This window comes from Brienomyrus brachyistius, chromosome 7 (assembly GCF_023856365.1).
Source record: "Brienomyrus brachyistius isolate T26 chromosome 7, BBRACH_0.4, whole genome shotgun sequence".
Classification (NCBI taxonomy): domain Eukaryota; kingdom Metazoa; phylum Chordata; class Actinopteri; order Osteoglossiformes; family Mormyridae; genus Brienomyrus; species Brienomyrus brachyistius.
The window spans coordinates 13095057-13122156 of NC_064539.1; the positions used below are offsets into that span (position 1 = coordinate 13095057).

Genomic DNA, 27100 nt, shown 5'->3' on the forward strand with positions numbered 1-27100 from the left:
TTTGATTAAGATTGGGTTATGGTTAAGGTTAGGGTTATGGTTATCACAGGATTATGATTATGCGCACGTAAATAAATGGAGAGTTCCCACAATGTTAGCAATATGTTTTTGTCCGCATATGGTGTGTCTGTGTGCGTGCATGCGTCTCTGCTAGCTGAGTCAACATGTAAAAATTACACACCCTGAGGCTGTACTCTTCTAACCTGGATGTGTTGCAACATCCCAAGACGTTCGTGCCTGAGATCGCTTCTCTGAAGGTAGCGTTCATGACGCCACGGCCCTGCCCACTTTCTACTGTTCATAAATCGCAACAAGTGTTTTCACTGCCGGGTAAAAAAGGCAAACCCTGCAATGAGCGGCACACCTTATAACTCAGATGCTTGCTTGCATGGTGGAAATATGTTTTTTATTTTAAGAAACAAATCTGTGTTAGGCCTGCTTTGTATATTACACAGTAAGTTATCCTTCTCGAATTTGGAAAAAAAAATGTTATTCTTATTATGGTAACACTTTGTCGAGGCATGATATAATATCATGCTATTACTTAATTGTGTATTATTTAACCGCAAACTAAGTCTTATGACATGCTGCTATACTGTTAATTCATTGTTAATGAATCGTGACGCTTGTTTTATCTCAAGCAGTATGCAACTATATTTGTTACTATATCTGTTGATTCGGTAAACGTTTGTGAACTACTGAAGGAACAAGTAATGAATAACACAAGTTAAGTACTGTTCTCATGTTTGTTCTTCATTAACTAATCGTGAGGCATCTTTTATCTCAAGTAGCGACTATATTTGTTGATTCTTTGTTCATGATTTGTACTTTAGTAGTGAGTATTTGTGCCCAGTCAAAGTGTTACCAATATTATAATTATACCTGAACACCAGAAGGCAGACGCTATCTCGTTTAACTGCGAAAATAGCCTACATATGGTGTTTCACTTTATTTATCGCAAAATCAAGATATATGATATGTATATTTTGAAGGGAATAAACTTTCAGATTTCCATGTAACGTAAGGTGCTTGAATATATACAGTTCATCGTCTTAGCTGTCCACAGTGTGTAATCTAAGTGCATAACATTATTTTCCATGTATCAAAGTTTCTTCAGAATTAGCGGAACTGCAGGGCTCAAAAGGAAAGCCCATTTCTAATCATCTAATGAGCACGGTCATTTCCGTTTGCTTCTTTTAAAAGTCTTCTTTGTCAAACAGCGTGCCAGTTAACTCTGGAATGCCAGTCCCCATGTTGTTACGGGAGAGTCCTGTACTCTACAAAGAGCGGCTTTATATCAGTCAGCCTTGCAGAAAATTGTATTTTCTCAGCTGCACTGTTCATGCCAAGTCTACATCTACAAAGTCATTCAAACATGCAACTGAGTATTAAGCTATTTTGCTTAATTGCATTTTTCAACAACATTCTTGTACTGCCCATCAGTATCCTTAACCAGAATGTTACATGGTTTCATTAGGGAATGTTTCAATACTTGTATCCTCTGCCATGACTTATACTGAAACCATTCTCAAAATGATTGATCAGAAATTCATTTAGAGCTGGGTACTGTACTGCTTCCAAAGCAATCCCCTTATAGCTAATGAAGATTAAATATTTGAAATATTTCAGTGTATGTATACAAAAGACTTAAAGATTGTTGCAGACAGTTTATCTTGTCAATGTAAAATGAAATAAATTCTGCAGCTTTCCATAGCATAACTGAAATGTAATAATGTGCATAAAATATATGAGTATTTGGGGAGGGGGGATTTCATGAAATATTTTGGGAAAGCACAATAAAGAAAGCAAAAACTCGGAGGTGCTCCAGTGTCTGATGAGCAGCACTGTCTGATGTTAGCGTAGCCTGTCTTTATTCTTGTTTCCTTGCCCTGCCTTGTGAGGGATGGACCCCTCGTCATCCCTTTTGGTTCTATAGTCTCATTGTAGTCCAGGTTTGATAAAATTCCCTTGTTGTCCGCAAGCCGCCTCATCACTCCTCTATGCTCCACTGTGACAAGAGGGCACAACGTTACCAAGAAACTGTGAGATTATTGTACAAGTGCAAGCATTAAATCAGAAAAGTCTGTCTGAAATTCATATTGCTAAGGTACTGTGTTTAAGGAGCAAAGTAGATATGCTTCAAAGTTACAAGGTAACATACCTTGTTTCAAGCAAGAAATGCAGAGAAACACTTCCTTTCACTGATTATTGGTTGCAGATCTTAATCACTAACAGAAGATGCATTTGTACAGGTCAGGTGTAGAACAGAATTAAAAACCATGCTTTTTTGGACTCTATACAGAGAAGGTGAAGAGGCTGTAAATGGCAGAGCCACACACTGCATTACAGTAGTCATTTGCTGCATTACAGTAGTCATTTGCTGCATTACAGTAGTCATTCAGTGGGGAGAGTGTGTAGGGTAGCACATTTTTATTCTGTTTCAGTTTGTAAATGGTGTTATTTATGTGTGATATTGAAATGATTTTATTTTTCAGGTTTTCTTATACAGTATTCAGAGTCTTTTAATATTGGGACAGCAGGAGCAAAAATATTTAGTGGACCAGTGGAAGAGGAGTTTGGATATACTGTGCAACAGTTCAAGAATTATCAGGGCAAATGGTAAGACACAATTCTAATCCTTCACTTTTCTGACAGTTATTTCTGCCTTTACTCTTTGTCAATAACTGTTTGTTGTATTATTTCATGGTGCATTTTAGGGATGCACTGATCCGACTTTCTCAGTTCCGGTACCGATACTAATACATAGGCTTTGGGTATCGGCCAATCCCGAGTACCTGTCTGATACCAGTGGTTAATTAATAAGCTGTATGTCTCACTGTGAGGAGGAGACAGATTATTCTGTTATGTTTCAGAAACATCAGGCTTAAATACTTAATTACTGTTTACAACAGAACCTTGTAAGACAATGTGCAAATGTATATATGTATATATATTTATCCTCCATATATATATATATATATATATATATATATATATATATATATATATATATATATACACACACACTGAATTATTATTAACTTTTAATCATTAATCCATATTCATAAAATTTAGTTAGCATCCTGTGTGGGCTCCAGCTTGCTACAGTAGCAAACACAACTTACCTGGGGCAATGACAGATAAACTCCGTTTAACTGCATTTCTCCATATGCCAGAGATGATCACGAGTCACAAAATTAGAGTCCGAGTTACTATTTATCAAAAATCTACCGACCTCTTTGTTTTTTTCTATTAGTAACAACACGCAACAACAGCGTGTTCGTGGAGGCAGCCATGTTTGTTCTGAGATGTGTAACTCGAATAGATTGGTTGGATGTGACGTCACGCACCTCAGAATTTCCAACTTTGCCGAGATAATTGAATGCACCATTTCTAGTGGCAAAACAGAAAAAGCATGTTGTTTGTTGATATCGGCTGATGTCACGCTTCTCCCACTCCTGGTCCTATGCTCTGTGCACAGCCACACATCGTGTGAGCACAGTTTGAGCACAGTTGTAAACTCATTGCTTCACATGTATAGAAATTTCAACAGAGTCTTCATCCATCCATCCATTTTCCAAACCGCTTATCCTACTGGGTCGCGGGGGGTCCGGAGCCTATCCCGGAAGCAATGGGCACGAGGCAGGGAACAACCCAGGATGGGGGGCCAGCCCATCGCAGGGCACCCTCACACACCATTCACTTTCACATGCATTCCTACGGGCAATTTAGCAAGTCCAATTAGCCTCAGCATATTTTTGGACTGTGGGGGGAAACCGGAGTACCCGGAGGAAACCCCACGACGACATGGGGAGAACATGCAAACTCCACATACATGTGACCCAGGCGGAGACTCGAACCCGGGTCCCAGAGGTGTGAGGTAACAGTGCTAACCACTGCACCACCATGCCGCCCCCTCAACAGAGTCTTAAAGACTCTTATTGTTCACTAGTTTCCATCAACGAGTCAAAGTCAAGTCCTAGTGAAAAAATAATGAGTTGCAAGTCGAGTCAATTTAAGAGCAACTTGAGTGCGACTTGAGGTCCCATCTCTGTGGTGTGATTGCTGGTGTTTCCGCCTTGCAAAAAGACTTGTTACTTGGGCATTGCCAGCATCGACTCTAGTGAAATGTAATTATTTTTTTGGACATTTAGTTATCTCCGTCAGTAAAAGCACAGTCTCCATGTGTACACTTCACATTGTTGCATGTGAGAGAGAGAGAAGCAGAGCGAGTGTGCTGCCCACTGCCTCGTTCCAACACACACACACACACACACACACACACACACAGAGGCTGCGAGAGAGATCTCTTTTCTGGATAAAGAATAGTAAAAATGTAATCAGACACTTACACTTCCCTTGTATATCACAAGCTATAGCGAGTATGCAAAACAGCCCAAGCTAGCGACTCCCAAATCATCAATTTGCTTTTTTCTTATTACTTGCTTTGCGTGTATTTGCGTGCACTTTTTGTAGTGGGATTTTCCATTAAATGCTATGTCCACCTCTCAAAACTTTTTCAAACTTTGTTTTTGCAAATGGCTGTGCCAGTAGTTGTTGTTAAAAGTGTAAAATACTCCCAGATTGTCCCCCTCTTATTTGATGCAGGGTGTAGAAAAATTCAAGCATTGGTGCTTAGCGATAGCAAAAGGGATTATGGTTGACCTTGTGAACATAACTGAATTTAATCTTATTAATTCGTTTACTCTCTTTGATCTTGATGGATCTTATTACCACTTCACAAAAGCATTACATGCATGACAATCTACACTTGACAGATTTAAGTCAAGTCACCCCAAAATTAAAACAGCAGTGATAGGTTGCAGCAGCCGTCTTGTGAACACAGTATTCTATGGATCTTTTTGCAGACCTCTGAGAAACATGGTATAGATAAGTGGGGAGAGTGTGTAGGGTGGGCTCGGGTGATACTACTGTAATATGTAGTTGGACCCACCCCACCCCGCATGAAAAGGATGATGGCATGAATAATTAGACACTGCCCAAGGGGAGCTAGAGATAGAGGTTGGGGGAATGGGAGTAGTAGTGGTTAGATACGGGAGGGGGTGTTGGGGTTGTTCAGGGAACACATCGTTGTCATTTTTGTCAGCTTCTTTGCCATTAGTTTGCATACTCAACTAGTCTATAGCTATAATAAATATATTGTGATACTGTGGGGTCCAAAGCATCGCACTGCCCCAGTAATGCCAAGCACTACATTATCATTTCTCAACTCTTAGTGCTAATTTCAGCAATGAAAAGCAAGTTTTACTTTAGCCCCCAGATGTTTCCTGTGCTTGATAATGCATTCTGTGTGCATGCGTTTCCATGACGTTTGACAGAATGTGCTATTTACAGCTCTGAGGAAATATCCGTCCATCTGAAAGTGAGACACATACTGTACTCTAGCAGATGAATCTTGGTTACTGTATGTGAAGCAAATGATATTCAAAAGGGTCACCAAGGTAATAATGGCAGACCTTTCAGAAACGAAAAATTGTTACAGTAATAACTAAAAAAATAATCAAATGTATTTTTCTGACCTTATGAAGAAAACCACTTGTTTAGATTTTTAACAAAAAAATAGGTATAGAAATTAACTTTTCCCAATTATTGACCTGGCATGAATGAAAAATATAGCCTGGAATCACATACGGAGTAAAGTAAATGATGATTATAGTAATAGCAATATCAGATCTTAAATTCAAAAAGGGGACTAAAGGGACAGTAGAGGACACAGTTGTGGTTACAATAAGTCCAAACTGCCTCCATGGATTTAATCAGTTATTATGCTGGGTCTTTCATTATTATTCCCTTAAATTTAGTTCATTTTCTGTACACATTGTCTGTTACTCCTAAGGTAGTGGCCTATGGCACAAATAATTTGTTCTATTGTGATAGATAACTGTGATCAGTTGCAGTCAGTCACTGAGGGGAGAAAACAATTAATGAGTATGTTTAATGAATATAACCCCTTTCTGGTGACCTTTATATGAGGCAAATTTGACAGGAGGCCTTTCTCTTCTAAAGGAATGGACTTTGGAATCTGTTTTTTCAGGTCAAAGCTATTGTCCTGACTGTAACCATTTCCTGTGCCTGAAGGACCTTTGGTAAACAAAACAGGCGTGGGACGGTACACTGAACACTCCCTTTAAAATCCCCCTAGTTTCCTCATTTCCCAGCAGCCATATGAATGCATTTCTGACTCAGTCTTTCACAGGGTGACCATGAATGTGTCATACTCTTGCAGTACTGCATGCCATAGCCACCTTATCCCTGTAATCTCAAAGTGTCATCCAGACACCATTACTTTTTTTCCTTTTAAAAAAGTAGTTTTCATTAGCCCATTGACAGTATTTCTTTGAGCTTTTTGGCTACTTAATTTGAATATACAATTTTTTTTTTTTTACAAATTCGAATTAACCATTTATTTTGTTTCTATTGATGTGTGATATACAGTACATGTATGGGGGGTATATAATATTGCTTATATTCATATAATAATATGTTGTGGTTTACATAGTGTCTCACCTGTTGCTCAGTGCCTAACTTGTTTTTTACTTTGCGTGTGACGTATTTCACAGTGGTAAACTACTCCCCCACCATATCTCCTGATGTGCAGACGAGCTCCATTGGATTGTGTATATAATTAGTGCAACTGTGACTAACCGGGACTCCTGTCTGGCTAGCTTCCCCTCGGAATATGACTGGGCAAAGGTTGTTCATTGTGCATTCGGAGTAAAGTCCCACTGTAAATCCCCCTTTTACTCATAGTTTCAATCATAGTGTTTTAAGAAAAAACACTTTTTTGATCACTTTGACAATATACAGTAACCAGGATAAATGAGGGAGAGATGGATGGATATGAGTTTGTAAATACAGACACTCCTCACTAAATGATCTACCTGTTTAACAACCATCCGGGCTTAGGATGTACAAGAACTTTGGTCATGGAAACGGTAGCGAGGTGCCTCAGTGTCAAGAATCTCATCTCATGTCACCTTTCCTCAGTCTGTCTTGATCCTGCAGTCGGTCAGTATTCACTATGCCAGTGTTCGCTCCACTTGCAAGTGTTATCTCCAAGACTACATAAAAACCATGGATGGTTTCAATAGTTTCATCAAAGATTCAACCTGCATAATCGGAGTATCAGTGATGAGGCGTGCACAAACGTAGAAGCAATGGAAAATTTTGTTGCCTAATTTCATGAGAAAGGCAGCTACCATCTGGGACCATCCAATTACCTGTATTTACAATCTGCAAACTTAAATAATGTATATTAGAGCAGCTCTCCTCTTCTGTTTATTACAGTATTCAGTACTGTACTGTACTATCAACATTTATAAATGTACTAAAAATGTTATATATGTGCAATGTTGACATTAAAACAATATCTACAGTAAAGATGGTTGGTACAAACCCCCTCCCAGTATTTTATGCTTGAAATATCGATAAGGTCGTGAATTCGCTTAACAACCCAGTCCTAGGAATGAAATGGTTGTTAAGTGAGGAGTGTCTGTATTCAGTCATTTTCAGTAAAATACTGAATATTTGTGCCGTTCTTCCCATGCAGGCTTTTGGTTGGATCTCCTTGGAGTGGCTACAAAGCAAACAGGAAAGGGGATGTTTATAAGTGTGAAATCCCTGGAACCAAAACAAACTGTGAGAGATTCAACTTGCAGAGTAAGTTGGTGATTGCAGAATCCCATATATGTACAGATTAAAACGCCTTTTTGCTTCCCAATGAGGCCTTACATTCTCATTTTGTTCACTTAAAACGTAGGTGAGTACTGTTTAAATGGGTATGATTAGCATGTAGCATGCTACCTTTCCATCTCCAGACTCAGTCACCATTTCATCTGTCAACAATATCAACACCAACATGAGCCTTGGATTGACTCTTCTGGCCAAAAATAATGGATTTCTGGTAAATCAGTCATTTTTATGGTCTCCTTTCTTTCTATTCATACAGGATATTGTTTTCACAATAGGGCAAATTGAGCAAACAGTCTCGCAACCTTACAGGTTGCTTGTTCAAGTCCTCTAGCCCTGTCTGAGCAGCGTTTGTATGTTAGTGTCTGTTTTCCTCCTTTGTGTCCTGTGATTTCCTCCGACATTCCAAAGAAATGCACACTCTAAATTGCCCTATATGCAGATATATCTGTGACCCAGTAGTGATGTAGCATTCTTTATATAATATACATGCTGCGACTGGCTTTGCTTATTGAATAGGTTTCATAATTTTCAACGTTTTACAATTAAATTTCTCATTGGTATTGTTAGAGCTATAGTTTAAAAAATTGTACTTCCACTGGAATGGAAGTATTTAATATTTGTATATACTGGTACATTTCATCAAGATTATTTGGAAGTCTGTTATAATGATAATGAGGGATAATTCAGCCATAATGGGCCAGAATAATGAAAGGGGTGTGTGAAATATGGGGGAGGATCAGGCCTTTTCTAGGATGCATGGACTCCGGGGATGAGACCCTCTACTGACCTACTGTATTTTACTGAGATAAAACCAGAAACTGGGGGGAAACCTAGAAGCACAGCTTGGCTTTGTGATTTTTCACTTTTAATGTTTTCTTGGTTGCATCCCCATTTTGATTCCAAGGGTGCCAATAAAACTGCTCCTGTTCCAACCATCAATCTGTCTTGTGGGCAGAGGTTGACATTTCCAGAAAGTAAAAATGCAGACTAGAATTTTGTTTCAACCAACCAGCTGAGTACTCTGACTGTTTATACTGAACTGGTTAATTAAAACAAAATCTTGGTCTGCATTTTTACTTTCTGGACCTGAAACATCCACTTCTGCCTGTGGGCCTATTCACTGTCAAAGGGTGAATTCTCTCTGCCACTGTAGACCTGCGGTCCTCTCTGGGCACAGCAGTGTGGCAAACAGTATTTCATTCCGGGAATCTGCACGGAGGTGAACGCCCTCTTCAAACCACAGTCTTCATTTTCTCCTGCCATCCAGAGTAAGATCTCCATACCTTTTGTTTGTTTAATGTCTCTCTTTCTATCATGCTGTCTGTATGCGATAAAAATTCAGAGATACAAGCACGCTCTTAAATATGTGACCCTCAAAGTACCAAAAAATGGTATCATTTTATCTTGGGAGAACACCTTGTGTAAACACAATATCATCTTGATCAGGGTATTGAGCATACTTATGTGAACACAGCAAACACACGGCTCCTAAAATCTTACTTAAATCTTAAAAAGACTTGTTTCACTGTAATAAAATTAGCCTGCAGTGTGCAGTGTTTAAGCACAGATTCTTGATGTGCAGTGCACAGACAACAATGTACATCAATAATTTTTGAGATTCAAGCTCTTTCACTATTTGTGTTTAATCTTGTAATCTTGTTCCTAGCTAGCTTTAGAGCTAATGACAATTCTTGCACACACCTTGCGTTTCCAGATTTATTTATGGGTGAACTTTAATTTTTAAATGTGCACATCACATTCAGTGACAGTCAGGTGTCCTGAGTCTCCAAAGGGGGTACTACGTGTTATAACTCTAAAACGGCAATAGCAGAGACATCTACTGAAGTATGCTTGACTGTGGGGCACAATTTTCAAATTACATATTTCCATATATAATTACCACATGTACTTTCAATACACATTGGAATAAATAAATAACTCAAACTAAATGAGACACGTCTACTATATTGAGTTTTAAGTAGTTCATTACGGGACAGTGCACAGCATGAAGTGGTCATTTATTGCACAATGGAAATGGAGAAAAAAAAAATTCTTCAGGAGCAGAGTTTATGATCATAGATTTGAAGTTTTATCTTGTGTGCGCAAGATAATATATACCATTTTTCTGGATTTTGCAGGCTCTGTACTTTGTATGTTATATATGTGCACATGTATATGTATGCATGTATATAAATATATGGTTACATTAAGTGCACTTTTATAATTCATTCATAGAACATTCATAAGCGGCATGTAAGTATACCTTTTAAGTTTTATAGTATTCGTGACATTTTCAATGAACAATCATGACATCTTTAATGTACACTAGTAGCAAACATTATAATTGTATAATGTAGTTAGCATAGTTGCTAACTACATTAGCTGTCATATTTTACTCATTGAAAGTATCATGAATGCAATGCTTTAAGACATGTTAAGGTATACTTCTGCCCTGTTCTATGAATGCATTATAGATACATTTTGAAGGTGCGGTCAGTGTAAGCATTACCAATTATTTATATTTTAACTTGTATAAATTGGATATTTAACACCTTATTATATGGTTTACTCTGTTACAAGATGATGGAATTACATTATTAAAAACATAATTTTTAAAATTTTTAGAAAATAATACATACTCAATTTGTTGCCAGGTTGTGTAGGTCCAATGGATTTAGTGATTGTCTTGGATGGATCAAATAGCATTTGGCCATGGGAACCGGTGTTAGAATTTCTTAATGAACTGTTGAAGAGTGTAGATTTTGGTCCGTCTGGCACTCAGGCAAGTATTTTATATAATTCATTTCATAATTCATTGCAGAGTATTTAAACCTTATGATTTCACAATCTGGGGGTGGCATGGTGGTGCGGTGGTTAGCACTGTTGCCTCACACCTCTGGGATGTGGGTTCGAGTCTCCACCTGGGTCACATGTGTGTGGAGTTTGCATGTTCTCCCCATGTCGTGGGGTTTCCTCCGGGTACTCCGGTTTCCCCCCACAGTCCTGAAACATGCTGAGGCTAATTGGAGTTGCTAAAATTGCCCGTAGGAGTGCATGTGTGAGTGACTGGTGTGTGAGTGTGCCCTGCGATGGGCTGGCCCCCCATCCTGGGTTGTTCCCTGCCTCATGCCCATTGCTTCTGGGATAGGCTCCGGACCCCCCGTGACCCAGTAGGATAAGCGGTTTGGAGAATGGATGGATTTTACAGTCCCTTTTTTGTGATTTTCAAAATTTCACAAAAGTATAAAAAACTTAAAGCTACTATGAGTATACATTTATACATATATGTATCAGAGATGGGGACTCAAGTTCGCGACTCGGACTCAAGTACTGTAGCACTCAAGTCTATATTGAATTGACTTCCGACTTGACTTGCAACTCAGACTTGACTTCTTCTCCTTGATAGCTGCTAGCGAACAATAAGAGTCTTTAAGGCTCTGTTGAAATTTCTACACATGCGAAGTACTGAGTGTACAACTCTTCCCAAACCGTAAAGGCGTTAAACACATGTGGCTGTTCACATGTAGCACAGAAACTGGAGCTGGAGAAGCATCACGCCAGGCAGTGACACAAACATTTTTTCTGTTTTCCGACTGGTTCAGATTGTGGGCCCGATTTGTGGGATGTTCCAAATCAAAAAACGTTTCCGAGTAAAGCTGGATTTCCTTAAGTCCCTGCGCATTTTTATTGTGCCCATCGTACTTGTAGTGTTATATCTTAAATTATTCGGATTTCCATCACGCATTGAAATGTAATTGTTTTACATAAAATAAAAACATAAGACCAGCAAATAATTCGATTAGACAATTACATCGCTGACCACTCTGCCGTAACTAAAGGTGCAGCACAGCCGCATACATTTCAGTTTTTAACATGGAGTTTGCGGAGTTGCGATGGTATCCATTAATTTGAGTTTTTGCTTTAGAATGATGTGTAAAGAATTGATAGAATGATAATCGCTATTTACTTTAACATGCATTTGCATTTGCTTGGTTACTTATGGTTATGGTTAGGGCTTAGATTCTTAAATTTATGATGAATAGTAAAGTCAAATTTGAATCACGATAGAGACTTGAGACTTGACTCGGACTTTAATTTTGTGACTCCTGAACATCTCTGGTATGTATATGTATTTAGATAGACACCCTCAAATATACATCTGAGTGGAAATATTTCTGATCGTAGTGTGCATGTATCTTGCAGGTGAGTGTCGTTCAGTATGCAGTAGTCTCAGCTTTTGAATTCCGATTTAATACATACAAAACCAAGGATGAGATGTTGGCTGCTGCAAAAAAAATAAAGCAAATGGAGGGTACTTTAACAAACACATTCCATGCTATTGATTTCGCAAGGTAAGTTTACCCTTCCAGAGTTCGATATAGAATAAGTTTTATTTTGATCATTGCTTCTCCATTGCCTGTACATTCAGTGGCCGTTTATTAGGTGTTCCTGCATACCTGGGAAGAGCACAGACTTTTTCTGCACAACCACTTCAAGTAACGTTCGTCATTCAGAGATGCATCTCTGCACACTGCTGTTGTTCTGAGCTGTTTTTTTTAATGGTCGTAGCTTTCCTGTTAGCTATAATGAGAACATAATTTTTCTCACCTGACTTAAGCTGCAACAAATTTGTAAATTCAGACCCTACGGTATGTGAAAGTCTCAGGAAGATTGCTGTTTCTGAAATTCCACCACGTCTGGTACAAACGGTTTTCTCATGTAATCACACATCTTAGCTGTTCTGATGCTTATCTACATGAAACTCTTGACCATAACTGCACACTGTATATATTCAGCCAAGTGACTTATTGTTTGAGGAAGTAGGTTGTGTCATGCCCGGCTCGTCCGCTCCTCGTGTGTGCCACGCCCCCTGCTTAGCCCACGTGTACTTCCCTGATCGTCTCCTGCTGTGTCTGATTACTTTGATTAGTCTTGTCCTGTTTTAAGTCCTGGTCTTAGCTGTGGTCCTCGTCCGTCATTGATGTTAGTTCGTGGGAGATGTTTCCTGTTCCCGTCTGCCTTAATAAATCCCCGTTTGCCCTGCTTTCGCCTGTCTGCCTGCTTCCTGTTGGCTCGCCTGCCTGTTCGCCTTACCGGCTTCCAGCGTCCCATGACAGGTTGCTTGACTATAACTAATATTAATCAAAAAATACATTAAATACTTCTTTTAAATGAACAAATGTGCGCACCTCTGCTTGAATTGCTAGCTTGCTATAATTGCTATATGTTATTTATCCAGGAGTGTTTCTGTATCTCTTTCCTGATCTGCTACTTTTGCCCTTTCATAGTTTTTGGATATTTTTACTACTGGTGAGTCAGGTTAAGTAACCAAGTTAAAGGTTTGGTTAGGTCCCCTCTTTGGACTAACATCTGGTTATTAGCCTGCTACCCTAAGAGCATGCCCTCTTATCAAGTGTAATTTGTCTTTATCAGGACAGAAGCTTTCTTGCCTGAGAACGGAGGCCGGTCTGGGGCAAATAAAGTATTGGTGGTGGTGACAGATGGAGAATCTCACGATAGTAGTATGTTGGATGATGTCATTTTGAAATGCGAACAGGCCAAGATCACTCGCTTTGGCATAGCTGTACGTAAGGAAGAATGAAGATTTGTACAAATTTGACACAAAATCTAAACTTTTTGTGTGTTTTGGATTTTATGTCATACATGCTAGCATATTTTCATTTTTATTTTTTTAATTCATTTGTTATTGCTATTTCAAGGTCCTTGGCTATTACTTAGAAAATAACATGGATACAACAAAACTGGTTGCAGAAATCAAGTCAATTGCCAGTAATCCGGAAGAAAAACACTTTTTCAGTGTCTCAGATGAAACGGCTCTTTTAGAGATTGTAGGAACACTTGGAGAGAGAATTTTCAACATTGAAGGTATGCTCACTAGATTATTGGGTTTTTTAAAACTACTTGAATTGGTAGTAAATGTTTTCTAATATCCTTGAGCATAAAAAGTAGAGCTACGAATGTACAATTGTCATTTTTCCATCAAAGGGACGGGGAAAGGAGGGGAAAATTTCCAGATGGAAATGTCCCAAGTGGGGTTCAGTGCTCACTATTCCAGTAAAAAGGTATGTGCTATCTTGTTTAACTACATAATATCGGGACTTTTTAGTTTGTAGGACTGCTATCAGAGACTAAAACTTTCTTTGTCCCCTCTAAAAGGAAGTACTGATGTTGGGTGCTGTTGGAGCATATGGATGGAACGGCACTGTGGTTCACAGAACTGCCCAGAAGCCTCTAATATTCCCTAAAAATGCATTTGAAAATGTCTTAGAGGACAGAAACCACAGCTCGTTGCTAGGTATTATTTAGTACCTGTTATTGCTATGTTTAAAACCACTGGAGATGATAAATATTTCTTCTAAAACCATTGGGATTCCTGTATAATTTTGGCAGGCTATGCTGTGACGACACTAGTTGATGAAAGTGACGAATACTATGTTGCTGGAGCACCTCGTTCGAATCATACTGGTCAGGTTGTAGTGTATACCGTAACCAGCGTGGGGCAACCCCTCGTGTTAAATTCACAAAGAGGACATCAGGTAAAGTGTGAATAGACTTATCTGTCATCATTATTACCGTAAATACCATGAACCATAAGAACTAACCTTCTAATGCATACGGAGTGTTTAAAAGTAGCTTAACCTTTATATTTACATATGAAGCCTTTCTAAAATACATTAGTTAATTTGAGCTTTAACAGAGGAAACTTTTGCAAATGTTTTTATGTATTTTTAAAGTTGGCCAACAAATGAGAACATCTAGCGCTCTGAAAATCTCCCCTGTACTGCCTTTGTAAATTATTATTTCCATTAAATACATTTGACATCAAATGCCATTCTCTACTGAAAACAGATAGGATCTTACTTTGGTGGTGTACTGTGTCCTCTGGATGTGAATAAAGATGGCATTACAGATCTGTTGCTGGTTGGTGCTCCAATGTTCATGAGTGACCAGAAAAAGGAAATGGGCAAAGTGTACATATTCACAGTTACCAAGGTAATACAAGTTTCTCACTTTTTGAGGCAATGATTTTGCTTTCATAAATGCACCTATGGAACCTTTGAAAAATAGCGCGCTTGTCTTTTCTGTTAATATGTCTGTGTATGTGTTTTGTTAAGGGCTTTATAAGCAGTGATGGTTTTCTGGAGGGACCTTCCCAAACGGAGAATGCTCGTTTTGGGATGGCCATAGTGTGTGCACAAGACCTTAACCAAGATGGTTTTAATGATGTGGTGGTTGGTGCCCCACTGGAGGATAACAATAGGGGCGCATTGTACATCTTTAATGGAAATCAGAAGTCCATCAAAAAACAGTACACACAGGTAAAAAAAAAGCTTCACTCTGCAAAATTATGTTCATGCAGATTTACAATATGGCGTTTTATTAGTCAGAATATGAAAATATATTGTACTTTTGTAGTTTCATTTCGTAAGAAAGATGTGTATACATGTCTTAATATTACACCCCTCTGTAAAAAGTTCTCATATGCATTTAATTTTAATGTTTCAAGGCGTTAATAGCACTAATACTGAACAAGACCGGCACCTCTAGTAAAGTACGTGTGCTTTGATCAGTGAATCCTGGGGGACAATGCACACTCTGGGTTTTCATGTTATCTATGTGTACAACGAGTACAATAAATTCTTTTTTAAAAAAATATTTTGACTCCAAGCTGATCAATCCTTTCTTTCTTTCTTTCTTTCTTTCTTTCTTTCTTCTGCTTTGTCCAGAAAATTCTGGGTTCTGAACTGGACCCCAAGTTGCAGTATTTTGGAAGGTCTGTGAATGCAGATGGAGATTTAAATGATGACACACTTCCTGATGTGTCTGTTGGAACTTATGGAAAAGTAATTCAGCTGTGGTGAGTTTAAATTTTCTTGATTCTTCATGTAATCACTCTTGTTATGATAATCTAAAAATCTTCTTTATAATTTACATAACCAAGATTCAAATTGTTTTTCACGGTTGGAGACCCTGGACTGGAGCTGAGACATATTTACTAATGCCATGGTGCATCAGCTTCTTGGGAAGCAAGTGCTTCTTGTGGGTGTCAAATGTTTATAGGTCTTTTAAGACCATTTTCTTATTGTTAACAAAAATCTCGCGTTTTCAGGTCAAGAGGAGTAGCTCGTGTAAAAACAAATGTCAACTTCTCACCTGACAAAATCAGCATCTTTAATAAACCTTGCACTATCAATGGGAGAAAACTGTTCTGTTTCAGCACCAGCACTTGCTTCAGTGCAACATTTATGCCCACAACTACAAAGGGTCCTGTGGGTATGGCTAATATGTTTTTCATCTTTACTGGTATTTGGTTGGTTTTTATATTTGAATGTTTAGCTGTATGCACTCAGTTCCTACCACCCTAGATACTAGATGTCTCATGGTCTTCATAATGTTGGTCCACTCGAAGCCTGGGCAAATGCCAACCAGTCAAAATCTTTTTTTATTATTAAGATGGATTTTTGAAGACCTATACTCCCCACTGAGCAAAGATACATCTTTTGAATGTTTTGTTGAACATTGAAAAGATGTCCCCTGTGGAGCCAGATGGACGTCTTTTTATGATGTTTACTGAACGTCCAATATTTGGTCCTGCACCTGTCTTGCATGACCACAGACATGGAGGAAATTTCCTAGCCAGTCATTCAAATATTGAACTGCGTATCTGCGTCCAAGAGAGGCTATAGCCAGACATCCAAATACATTTAGATATGGTTCTGGATCAACTGATGTAAGACATAATCTCCGGGTTTCATGTTTTCTGGGCCAAATGGGGCCTCCTAAGCCGCTACAGAGGATCCTGTGGCCCAACCTAAAACTGGAGCCAGATCAGTTTTCTTTTTTTTCTAAATTTCCCATATGCCGTTTCAAAAACGTCTTCTCACTCTTGCAGCAATCACATATAATCTGACTCTGGACATGGACTTGCAGTCATCGCGTGTGAGCTCGCGAGGGCTCTTCAGCACCAACAACGAACGGTTTCTGAGGAGAACCATCAGTGTTGACAAACAGAAAGTCTGCGAAACACATGAGGTTTATGTTCAGGTACAGAAATTGTGATATGTCCGAATAATGTTCTCATTTTGTATGCATGCCAAATTTAACAGCAGTTAATTTATCAGTTATTTTTTACAGTAGTGAAACTAAACTACAGAGTCAGACATAGTGAAAACTCTTCATGAAATTATTTAATTAAAAAAAAAATTATACATATTGATGTATATGAAATATATTGATTACCAAGGTGGTTATTTGAAAATATTTTTTACCTCTTCAATTGTATTAATAACACTTAAACACAGGAAGCACCTGACTTTGTGAACTCCCTCAGTCTACGGGTAGATCTTGGTCTTCAAGACCCAAAGGGCAACCCTGTCTTGGATGCATTTAGTCCCACTGCCTCAGAGTTCTATGTGAGTTTTATTTGCAGTGGCTGCTTCCAATCCTTGCATAACATTCTATCTATTTTACCTGTATTTATGACATGTGGAAAGATAATTAATATAGGTCTCTATTGGTCAGATTGTCATTATTCTGGCCAACTGTCAAATTAACATGGTTATACTGTGTATAATGTCAAGCAGGTTCCGTCAGGTGCCTGTGTGTTTCGTTTGATACTCCAATGAGTTTTTAGGACTTTGTGCGATGATTTCCAGCAAAGGCTGTGGTCTACCAGTGTTATTGAGGATAATGTACGAGTGTAAAACATCTTAAAAGTAAATTGATTAAAATCACACGTTTTAATATCTTGTTCCTCCTTAAATCTACGTATTGTGTCCCACTTTTGCTGACAGATTCCATTCTCGAAAGACTGTGGTGATGATGATGTGTGTCACAATGACTTGGTGCTGAATGTACAGATGACTGATGATTTGCCAAGGTGAGGTCATTGAACATACTCTGTTAGTAGGACAAGGGTCTGTTTACCTTTATCCTATTCTCTGCCATGCTCAACATTGTTAAACATCTCCTGGTTTCTGAATGTAAAGGGATCCTAAGGACACAACTTTATAAGCATGTATCAAAGCTTCCACAACCAAGCTGGAGAGCAACTCATACTGCATTACTGTTATGTTTTAAAAATGGGCGTATTCACCACTTATATGCACAGTTGTAAAAATGCGTTGACACAGCCAGTGGCAAATATCAGGTCATAAAATGGGCAATGCAGACTTCATATGCTTATATATTAGTTATTTGTCATTTAATAACTGTAATGGAAAAATTGTATGTGCACATGGCAATTTTTTTAGCCTGCTACACTTACTCCAGTTCTCACAGATTTTGTACTTTCATTCACTACTGTTATTGTAGTAGTGACTGATGTTCTCTGGTACTTAAATGTGTAAGTAGCTGAAATGGGGTTGAGTAAGGGTACTCAAGGAAACTACGGTTAAAACCTTATTTTGCAGTGCACTGCTGATTATCCAAAAGAACAAAAGATTTTCCTTAGATGTATCCGTGGAGAACAAGATGGAAAATGCCTATAATGCCCGAGTCATCACAAGATACTCTAAAAGTCTGTTCTACGCTTCTGTGTCTAATCCTGTATGTATAATTTAAAATTAAATACATATGAAATCCTATGTTTTCCTTCTACGTTTCCTCCCATAGTCCCAAGACATGCAGGGAGGTTAATTAGTGTCTCTAAATTGCCCATCGTGTGTGTGTGTGTGTGTGTGTGTGTGTGTGTGTGTGTGTGTGTGTGTGTGTGTGTGTGTGTGTGTGTGTGTGTGTGTGTGTGTGTGTGTGTGTGCGTGTGTGTGTGTGAGAGAGAGATTGTACATGTATGAATCCTGTGATGGACTGGCATCCCGTCCAGGGTGTATAGGAGCCTTGTGTCCTGTGCTAATTGGGAGAGGCAACAAGCCCCCCAGACCAGGATAAGTAGTTAGCAGATGATGGATCAATGTTGCCTTGCAATTCAATTTGTTCTTAAATGTTTTTAAGATTAATTAAGATTTGTCTCATTTTAGAGCGATGGAACAGATATAAAATGCACTGATAAGGATTACACTGTATCCTGTCAAGTAGGGTACCCTGTCCTCCGAACAGACCAACGGGTCAGTTCAGCATTGCTGATTATCCTGTCATACATTCTCTGGCTGTGACCCGGCAATAAAGTTTAACCCCTTTCTTCTTTTGTACAGGCAAAGTTTCGGATCAACTTTGATTTTAACCTTAACGAGATGCAGAACAAAATACACGTGAATCTGACAGCTGAAAGGTGACTAATTCTGCCATTTTTCCCTTTCTAATTACTTTGATGCCAGTGAAGAATTTGCCTCTCATCAATTCCATTTTATGCCAACAGCGATGGCATAGAAGAAACACCTGAAAACAACAAAGCCCTCATCTCCGTTCCTATCATTTATGACTCTGAAATCATTCTGACAAGGTATGATGGCTATTTCTTGGTAGCCTTTATTATTTATGCTACTTATGTCTATTACTTAAAATATTTGGTTCCCTGGGCAAGTGACAACCTGATTGTAAGGCAAGCAAAAAGTACATATCTCTATTAAATCAAGTCATTTTGCTTAAAAGCAGATTTATGGCTTTTAAAGTGAAGTTTAGCTGGGAAAAAATGCTAATTGCTCCACAGAGAAGCAAACACGAAACCTTTTTTATAATGGTGTTTTCAAGCATAGGGCACTTCTTCACCAGCCCAACATTTAAACAAAAATGTGGAAATGATTGTCAATAGCTTTGTTTTTCGCACTATTCTTGTGTCCGTATATTTTTCGAGTGTATGGTTCACATATTCGTGCATCAGTGCTAACCACAACAGGCTAACTCTACAATGCCCCACATTTTATTCTGTCATAAAATCACTTCAAAAAAGTCAGTTAATTATACAGTCAAGTGTTTATAGCAGAAGTGTAGGCCGGGGTAAGATTAAAAATTTAAGCAATATTCATTTATTAGTAGTTTACTTTTTATAACTTGTAGTCACTGTATGTTTTTACCATGCTGGCTGGCAAAATGACATGCCCTTTAGAAAATATTTCATCCTTGTATGAAGAGGGCTTTGTAACTGCATGGGGGAGGGAAGAGCAGGAGTATGAAATGTGTGTGACAGTACGTTGGGTTCATAAGGACACTAGTGGAGCCTGTGTTATGACACAAACAGTAGATTCTTAGTGGTTTCATTTATTCATTTATGAGACCCTTTTACGCGGTATGTAATAATACACAGTCACAATTAGACACTTTCACTTAAGCACTCTGACAAATACCACCTGCCACCCTGGGAATTATTGTAGTGTGAATTCCAGCATTAATCTCTGTTGGCTTATCTCCTTCACTCCCTAGAGAGACAAGTATGAACTTCTATGTCATTGAAGATCACAGCACAGTGAAGACATTGGTGAACAATAATGATGACATTGGCCCAGAGTTCAACTTCACGCTGAAAGTAAGTTAACATCATAACATCAAAAAGCAAACTTACTACTAGAGAGCAGTTCTGATTACAAGAGGCCATGCTGTTTATTTTGCAGGGTCTCTCAGTCCATCAGCAGCCTTTCTGGTTGAGTTACTTTGGTTGCGGGGGATGGGAGGAGTCTGCAGGTCTTCTTTTGCAGGAATGTGCCATTGATAGCGGATGACCTCAGCTGTCTTCATTGAAATGGAATCCACTTTTCCCTCTAGGTTTCTACAGGGAATGTAAAGGTTGGTCTAACCTATCTCACAGTGTCCCTGCCAGAATCTACCTGGGTGGGGAACTTCCTCCTGTATCTGACAGGAGTTCACACAGAGCCTGTAAGTTTTTGTTTTTGCCTACTTTTCCTTCAGATTCCATACTTCTATTATTTAAAACTACACACGTATAACTGTGATATCCACAAAAGGTCTCTTTCAGTTTACACCCAGGAGAGCCATGGCTGAATACGTTCACAAAGCTTAAATGATTTATTTTCCATATAGCTTGTGAATTGGAACATAAATAAAGGCAGACTAATATCCAGACTACTCCTGCAGGGCAACACTGTGAGCTGTGATTTAGGTAGCATGGTGGATCCACTGAAGATCAGGCAGAAGCCCTACACTGTTTCCTTTTCCCATGAGAGCTTCAGAAGAATAGAGAGCCTGGTGAGTGGCTAGTCGCTAACTATATAATGTCATGAGAACAACTTTGTGGGCCAAGTACTCTTCCTGTTTGAATGATATAGTACTAAATTACTGTTTTGTTCATTATAATACTTGTATTTTATTATCTACTTCTCAGATCTCATCTTTTATCTTTTGTATAGCCGTTATTGTGTTTTTGTTCCTATTCCTATTTGTCTTATATTGATTTGATTTTGAGCAACAATTTGGTTTGTTTTAAATATGCTCTATAAATAAGTTTGAATGATTTGATTGATATTATAATAAATGTATTCCATGAACAGGAAATTCACATGGCCTTGGGAATGATCCGCTGCTACTGTCCCTGCAGAAACTTTGTTATTAAGATGACAACTCAAAAAATTATTTGATGGGTCTTTTTCGAACTTTGCGGATGAATGATGTACTGGAACTGATTCAATTTTGAGAGAGATCACCCCAAAACTTAAACAGTGCCGCATAGCTATAGTAAAAAAAAAAAAAAGGCAGGTTCAGACACTTAATCCCGTTAAGAAGATAACTCAAAAAGCATTTGATTGATTCCTAATTATTGAAGTATTCCTATCTTAGTAGAGGCACTGAGCGTTTTCAAAACTCATGGAACTATTTTCAAGAACCAGAACCTTTTCTGGAACCAGGAACTTTTGTTGTGGACACACCACAGGAAACTGGTCCGATTGTAGTTCGTCAAAGGCAGTTCCAGAACCCGTTCTTAGTCCCTATTTCACACTAAGTACTTTTCATTTAAACAAGAACTACTAGAAAAGAGCTCCCAGTGATAACCTGCCATTTGGTTGACCACAAGCTCCTGCGCAAAATTGTAAGTTATGCAGAAATGCATGGAAAAGAGAGAGAAGTAACAGGGCAAAAATTGAGCACATGGAATTATTTTTATATCTAAATTGCATTTAATGCATCATTGTGTCAGAGTTTGCGGTTGCGGATGGGCAGGCGGACAGGAAGGATGCAGGGAATGACGAAGCCGGGAGGCAAAAAGTCGGGGAAAACAGGGATTTATTACTGGGAAGACGGCTACAGGCAGGGCAGGACAGAACAAGAGCACTCACATCGACTAACATCAATGACGGACAAACGGCAGGGCAAGACGTGGACTGAAATAGAACAAAGACATGGCGAAATAACAAGACACAGCTGGGCATGACTTTGAATTTGATATTTTTATCCTATTTACTCTGTTTCATCTATTGACTTTTATTAGCAATTCACAAAAACAATATATGAATGAGATACTGGTGATCTGAACGCTATGCATGGATTATCTGAAAGAAAGAAAGAAAGAAAGAAAGAAAGAAAGTCATATTCTATGTATTATTCATTATCAGTAGTAGCCTATCGCACATCACAATATATTGATGCATTCCCATAACTTGCAACTTGAAAATTTCCATCCTCCTAGTCAAAAAAAAAAATTCAAGGAACAGCTGAACGAAATGGATTCATAATGCAAATTAAACCCGCTAACACTAATTCCACTATAGCATTTGATGATAAAACACAGAAACTTTCACAGACATTAACAGAAATGAGCACATTGTAAATCATGATGTGAACTGCATATACAGTAAGTCTCTTCGGTTTGACAATATAGTCTTCGTGATACGGGTCTGGTACGACCTGGTACATGTATGCCAGTGGGAAAACGCCATTAGTCCAAGTCAGTGGTGTTACATGAAAGAACAGGTGCAGATCTGGTGAACCTGATTATATTAAGACACAATGTGCTCCAGGTTTGCCAGAATATTAGACTGACTTTGCACTCAGACCCCAAGCTCCACTCTCAACTGTGTGTGTGTGTGTGTGTGTGTGTGTGTGTGTGTGTGTGTGTGTGTGTGTGTGTAAGGAGAGTGGTTAACCTTCTTTTGACAGCATCCTTTTGTATTCTAATCATTATAAATTTAGCGCTGCTTCAGTAACCCTTTTTAAATAACCCATTTCCTTTTCCCAAACTCCTTTTTTACAGAGCAAGTTGTACTGTATGTTGTCTGCTGAAGATTTTTAGGGAAATTTCTAATAAATTATAGAAGAACCTAATGAAAAAGTTTAAAAGTACAGGTGAAAATCTGACTTAACTCTGCATAAATAATGAGGATCAAATACATGGATATGACGTACCGTGAAGTATTCCAAACCAAGTTTACATTCCTTCTATGTAGATACCAAAGAACAATTTAAAATACTGAAAGAAAAAAAAAAATCTATGGCCGCTTTAATATTTCTGTACAGTCCTCATCAAATCACAAAGCATTGTTTCTTGCCTGCAGGACTGTACAAATGCTAAATGCACAAATCTGAAATGTGTGCTAACGAGTATGGAGACAAAAAAAGATTATTTTGTGCATGTCACAACGAGGATCTGGAATGGAACATTTGCCTCTGTAAGTGGCCACAAAATCTCTTATTCCTGCTCATTAAGACACTTAAACCTCAATTGCTCCAGGGATATCGAACCCTGCATTCTCAAAAATGTATGTCACTTTGACTAAAAGCATATACAGTACTACATAAATGTAATATGATGTAATGAACTTAAATCTTTTTATTTTGGGTGGGGTGCTGTCACACAGTCAACCTTCCAGTCTGTTAAGCTCATTCTGCATGCTGAGATGGAAACTTCACAGCCTGATCTTCTGATCCTCATGCACAAGAAGCTGCCGGTATTCTACAACATTTCGTCACTATAACATGCCCACGCTTACATACTCGGTTACATATCCGGGAAACATCCCTAACCCAAGATGGTTTAGCCTAGCAGATTTGCTATTTTTAAAAGTTGTTCACAAATTCTTGCTAAGCTGTCAAAACAGTTAATGTTCATTGTTTATTATTGTATTGAATCATGCTAGAAAACCACACAGCATTTATTTAAATGCAGTGGAATATTAATAAAACTCCCAAAAGTGATTCATATTTCACTGAAATAAGGCGTTGCTGTTTACCGTTATAACTTTAAGCACTTTTAGATGTTACAAAGCATGTGTCACTGACATGCTGACCCGTGGGTTGTCCCAGTCTTGTTAGTAAGGGTCGAAGCAGGGGTGTCACGGTGTTTTCAATACTGGGGGGACACAAACAGATCCAGTAAGTTACTGAGTCAATTCCATCCTCTTACATTATCCTATGTGACGTCCTATGTATACCTATGTGTAGGCTACCCATCCGTTTCAGTATGGACTGCATACATTCATTTATGTGTATGCAATTGAAATCGACAACTAAAAGTAGATGAGAACTGTCCAGTAGATAAGAACTAAATTCTCCTGACAAATTTAATTATTTTTAAAAGCAAAATCCAGGAAAAAAACATCAGTTTTGAATATTGGGTGGGATGTGTCCCACCCGTCCTGCCCAAGAGTAACACCTGTGGATGGAACCCAACACGGTTCAGGTGTTTGTGTGGACAAATAAGGCTTGGAAGCCTGTTTTAGGAGGGATTAGCCGCCAATTACTCTCACACCATGAATAGAATGTCAACAAGAAGGGCATAAAACAGCAAAAACGTAATAACTGGCAGTCAAATGTAGGCAAACGGTTACATGTCTGCATGCAAATGTTTTCTTTTTAGGTTTACTCAGTATATTTTGCTCTCTGCTATAACATTAAATGAACTGCCGTATTGGAAAGCATACAACTCAGTCCCACCTAATCTGTCCTGTAATAAACGTGACTCTTTATTTCCCCATCCAGTTTGAAATCACAATCATCAAGCCTGGGGAGGTTGGGGAGGTACCCATTGGAATCATTGTGGGCAGCGTTATTGGGGGCCTGCTTTTATTGGCTGCTGTCGTTTTACTGCTGTGGAAGGTACGGCTCATAAAATAGTTTATCAAATACAAAATTATTTATGATTAAATAAAATGTTTAATCTTTTGTCATGTAGTGAATATTCCTGGTTATCAGATCTTTTTGAACTTCAGTTATAATATTCAGATTTTCATGCAGAACGGTGTATAACTCTACAGGTTCAAAACAAGATGTTTCCATGATCGCAAGGGTGCCGGTTCAAAATCTTGGGATCGGTAGAGTGATCTCATCATTGAGTCTTGGAGTGAGGCGCTTAATCCCCATTTGCTCCAGGGATTGACTGACCCTGCATTCTCAATTGTGTATCTATTTGGATAAAAGCATCTTTAAATAATGTATGTAATGTACAAGAAAAAATAGGGTGGCTGATTGCTTGGTTAATGGGTCTTAATGTAACATACACATCTGTCAAAATCCTCCAAGTATCCCTGCTGAAGGATGCTTCTGCTGGTTTATATAGGGCTTCATGTGGCAACCAGTCAGCTTAAAGTAGGCCTAGGCTGGACATTCAGAGAGCATGAAGGATTACTGATGATTACTGATTATTGATGAATTATTAAAGTCATGTCCTCAGTTTAGCTGTAATATGACGAATAAATTTTATTTTGATTTTTCATTCAGTTGGGTTTCTTCAAGAAAACAAAGTATGATCAGCTGATGAAAGAAAATGCAGATGGAGAGACACAAAATGGCACCGGAATGGAGAACCAGGCATGAGCTGTAAGATGATAAACAGGAATGTAAGTAGCATACACCATGTGTTTTAATCACTCAAAAAAGGGCGTGGTCCAAGCGAATAAATATAACATTTAGTGAGTGGTATGGAAATAAGTTGCTTGTGTTAGCTCTGTTTCCAAAGTCTCTTTCACTTGGTCAACTTTTAAAAAATGTCTAGACATGAAGAGGCAAGTTGTACAAATGCACTGCTCTGGAAAACAGCGCCATGTGAAAACTGCTGTTGGACAGAATTGGACAAGACTGATGACTACCTAGATGGAATTAGGTTACATCAGCGGTGGACAAACCCAGCCAGCAGCACACAGGGTACAATTACAGCATTATTTCACAATCAGCTTCCCCACCCAGGGGGCTGAAATTACAATACGAACAGTCTATTTCCTATACTTGACAATATTATTTTTTTAAACTTCATATTCTGTATTTTGTTTTGTTTTGTTTTATTTTATTTATCTTGGATAGGTTTTTGATTTCAGTTTGCTACTTAAAACTAAATTCTGTTTGGGCATGCAGTCCCAGCAAGCTTGCACCAACACGCTTTCTAAATGTACAGCAAGCATTATAATGTGTCGGGAATTTTTTCATGGACGATGGAAAGGTAGGAGGTCGAGGCTTATTTTACTGTGAATGAATGACCCGCAAGGTACAATCAACTGCACAAAGGCTAAAATTTGATTTTACATACAAGCTAAATGTATGTTTGCAGTTACTAAAAGAGATGCTCTAATTTAAAATATAAAAATCATGTTTAGCTGGACCCTGAGGATTGAGAGAAACGGGGAAGAAAATCCTCAAATTTTAATAATGACAGTCCCCTTCAAAGTACACAAATGCATCTATGTTCATATGATGATTATGATGGACTTATTTGCTTCAGTATTAGCCATGGGACTTATTGCACTACCTAATCAACAGTCAAATGTAAGCCATTCATGATTTTGAAGTCGATTTAAAATGCATTTACTTTTTCAACGAGTTTTAGTTAAATGTATATAAAATTAATTTAAATTTTAAAAAGCTATGAGGTTCCAAAGAGATCTGCTGCCGAGAAATGGGAATGTAAGAGATTGCAGCTTAGATATGGTTGCCATATAGAAAATGTAACAAATAATTTCATGCTGCATATTATATGTTTCGTTTTGTGACGGGATCATTATTCAGGTTTAGTGTTTCTACTAAAATGCTGTAATGTACTTTAAAAAAAAATCATACATGTAAATTGATTTAACTTGTACTTCGACAGTTACATTCTTTAAACACCGATTTTGCTGAAAATTTGATTTTCTGAGCAAGTGGACTGGATGCAATAAACATTTTCCTATGCTTGACTACTGTTTAAATGCACTCTGCTGCTGTATACAGCAGTACAGTATAATCATTGTGACTACTATGTACAGAATGATTAAGCATCTTTATTTTGCAGCATAAACAGTATTTTATGTCATGACAGCTACAGGTCTAGGATTATACTTTTAATTGTTTTGATTTATTTAATTGATTGTTCTGCATTGGAAATATGTTTGATTTCACCAAATTTATGTTTTAAATGTTTCTACTTTATTAAAATCAAGTTTTTCCGTGTCATCTTCGTGTGTTGAGAGTTCACAGCTGGTTCCTCTATCAAGTGGTTTGAATGACAATAAAGCTGATTCTGATTCTACAGAACATATAATTTTCCATCATGTATGACAAT

General features: G+C 38.2%; 1 protein-coding gene across 3 annotated transcripts; it reads left to right on the plus strand.

The window, feature by feature from the left end:
- Positions 1-322: 322 nt before the first annotated feature.
- Positions 323-26991, plus strand: itga2.2 (integrin, alpha 2 (CD49B, alpha 2 subunit of VLA-2 receptor), tandem duplicate 2). Of its 3 annotated transcripts, XM_049019118.1 has the most exons (31): positions 323-454; positions 2496-2619; positions 7571-7680; positions 7839-7924; positions 8867-8981; positions 10368-10495; positions 11917-12065; positions 13147-13297; positions 13434-13599; positions 13720-13796; positions 13891-14029; positions 14125-14270; positions 14584-14727; positions 14850-15053; positions 15462-15592; positions 15845-16008; positions 16628-16779; positions 17037-17147; positions 17529-17614; positions 18147-18282; positions 18711-18797; positions 18885-18961; positions 19049-19132; positions 20050-20152; positions 20389-20499; positions 20719-20829; positions 23130-23243; positions 23433-23522; positions 24553-24669; positions 25291-25409; positions 25565-26991. In XM_049019118.1, exons 1-30 carry the CDS (start codon positions 352-354, stop codon positions 25384-25386), a joined length of 3612 nt encoding a protein of 1203 aa, XP_048875075.1. In that variant the 5' UTR covers positions 323-351; the 3' UTR covers positions 25387-25409; positions 25565-26991. The 3 variants fall into 3 exon arrangements, with proteins under 3 accessions (XP_048875075.1, XP_048875076.1, XP_048875077.1); XM_049019119.1 differs by lacking the exons at positions 323-454; positions 2496-2619 and having other exon boundaries at positions 7781-7924; XM_049019120.1 differs by lacking the exons at positions 323-454; positions 2496-2619; positions 7571-7680; ... (2 more) ...; positions 10368-10495; positions 11917-12065 and adding an exon at positions 12080-12830.
- Positions 26992-27100: the final 109 nt, after the last annotated feature.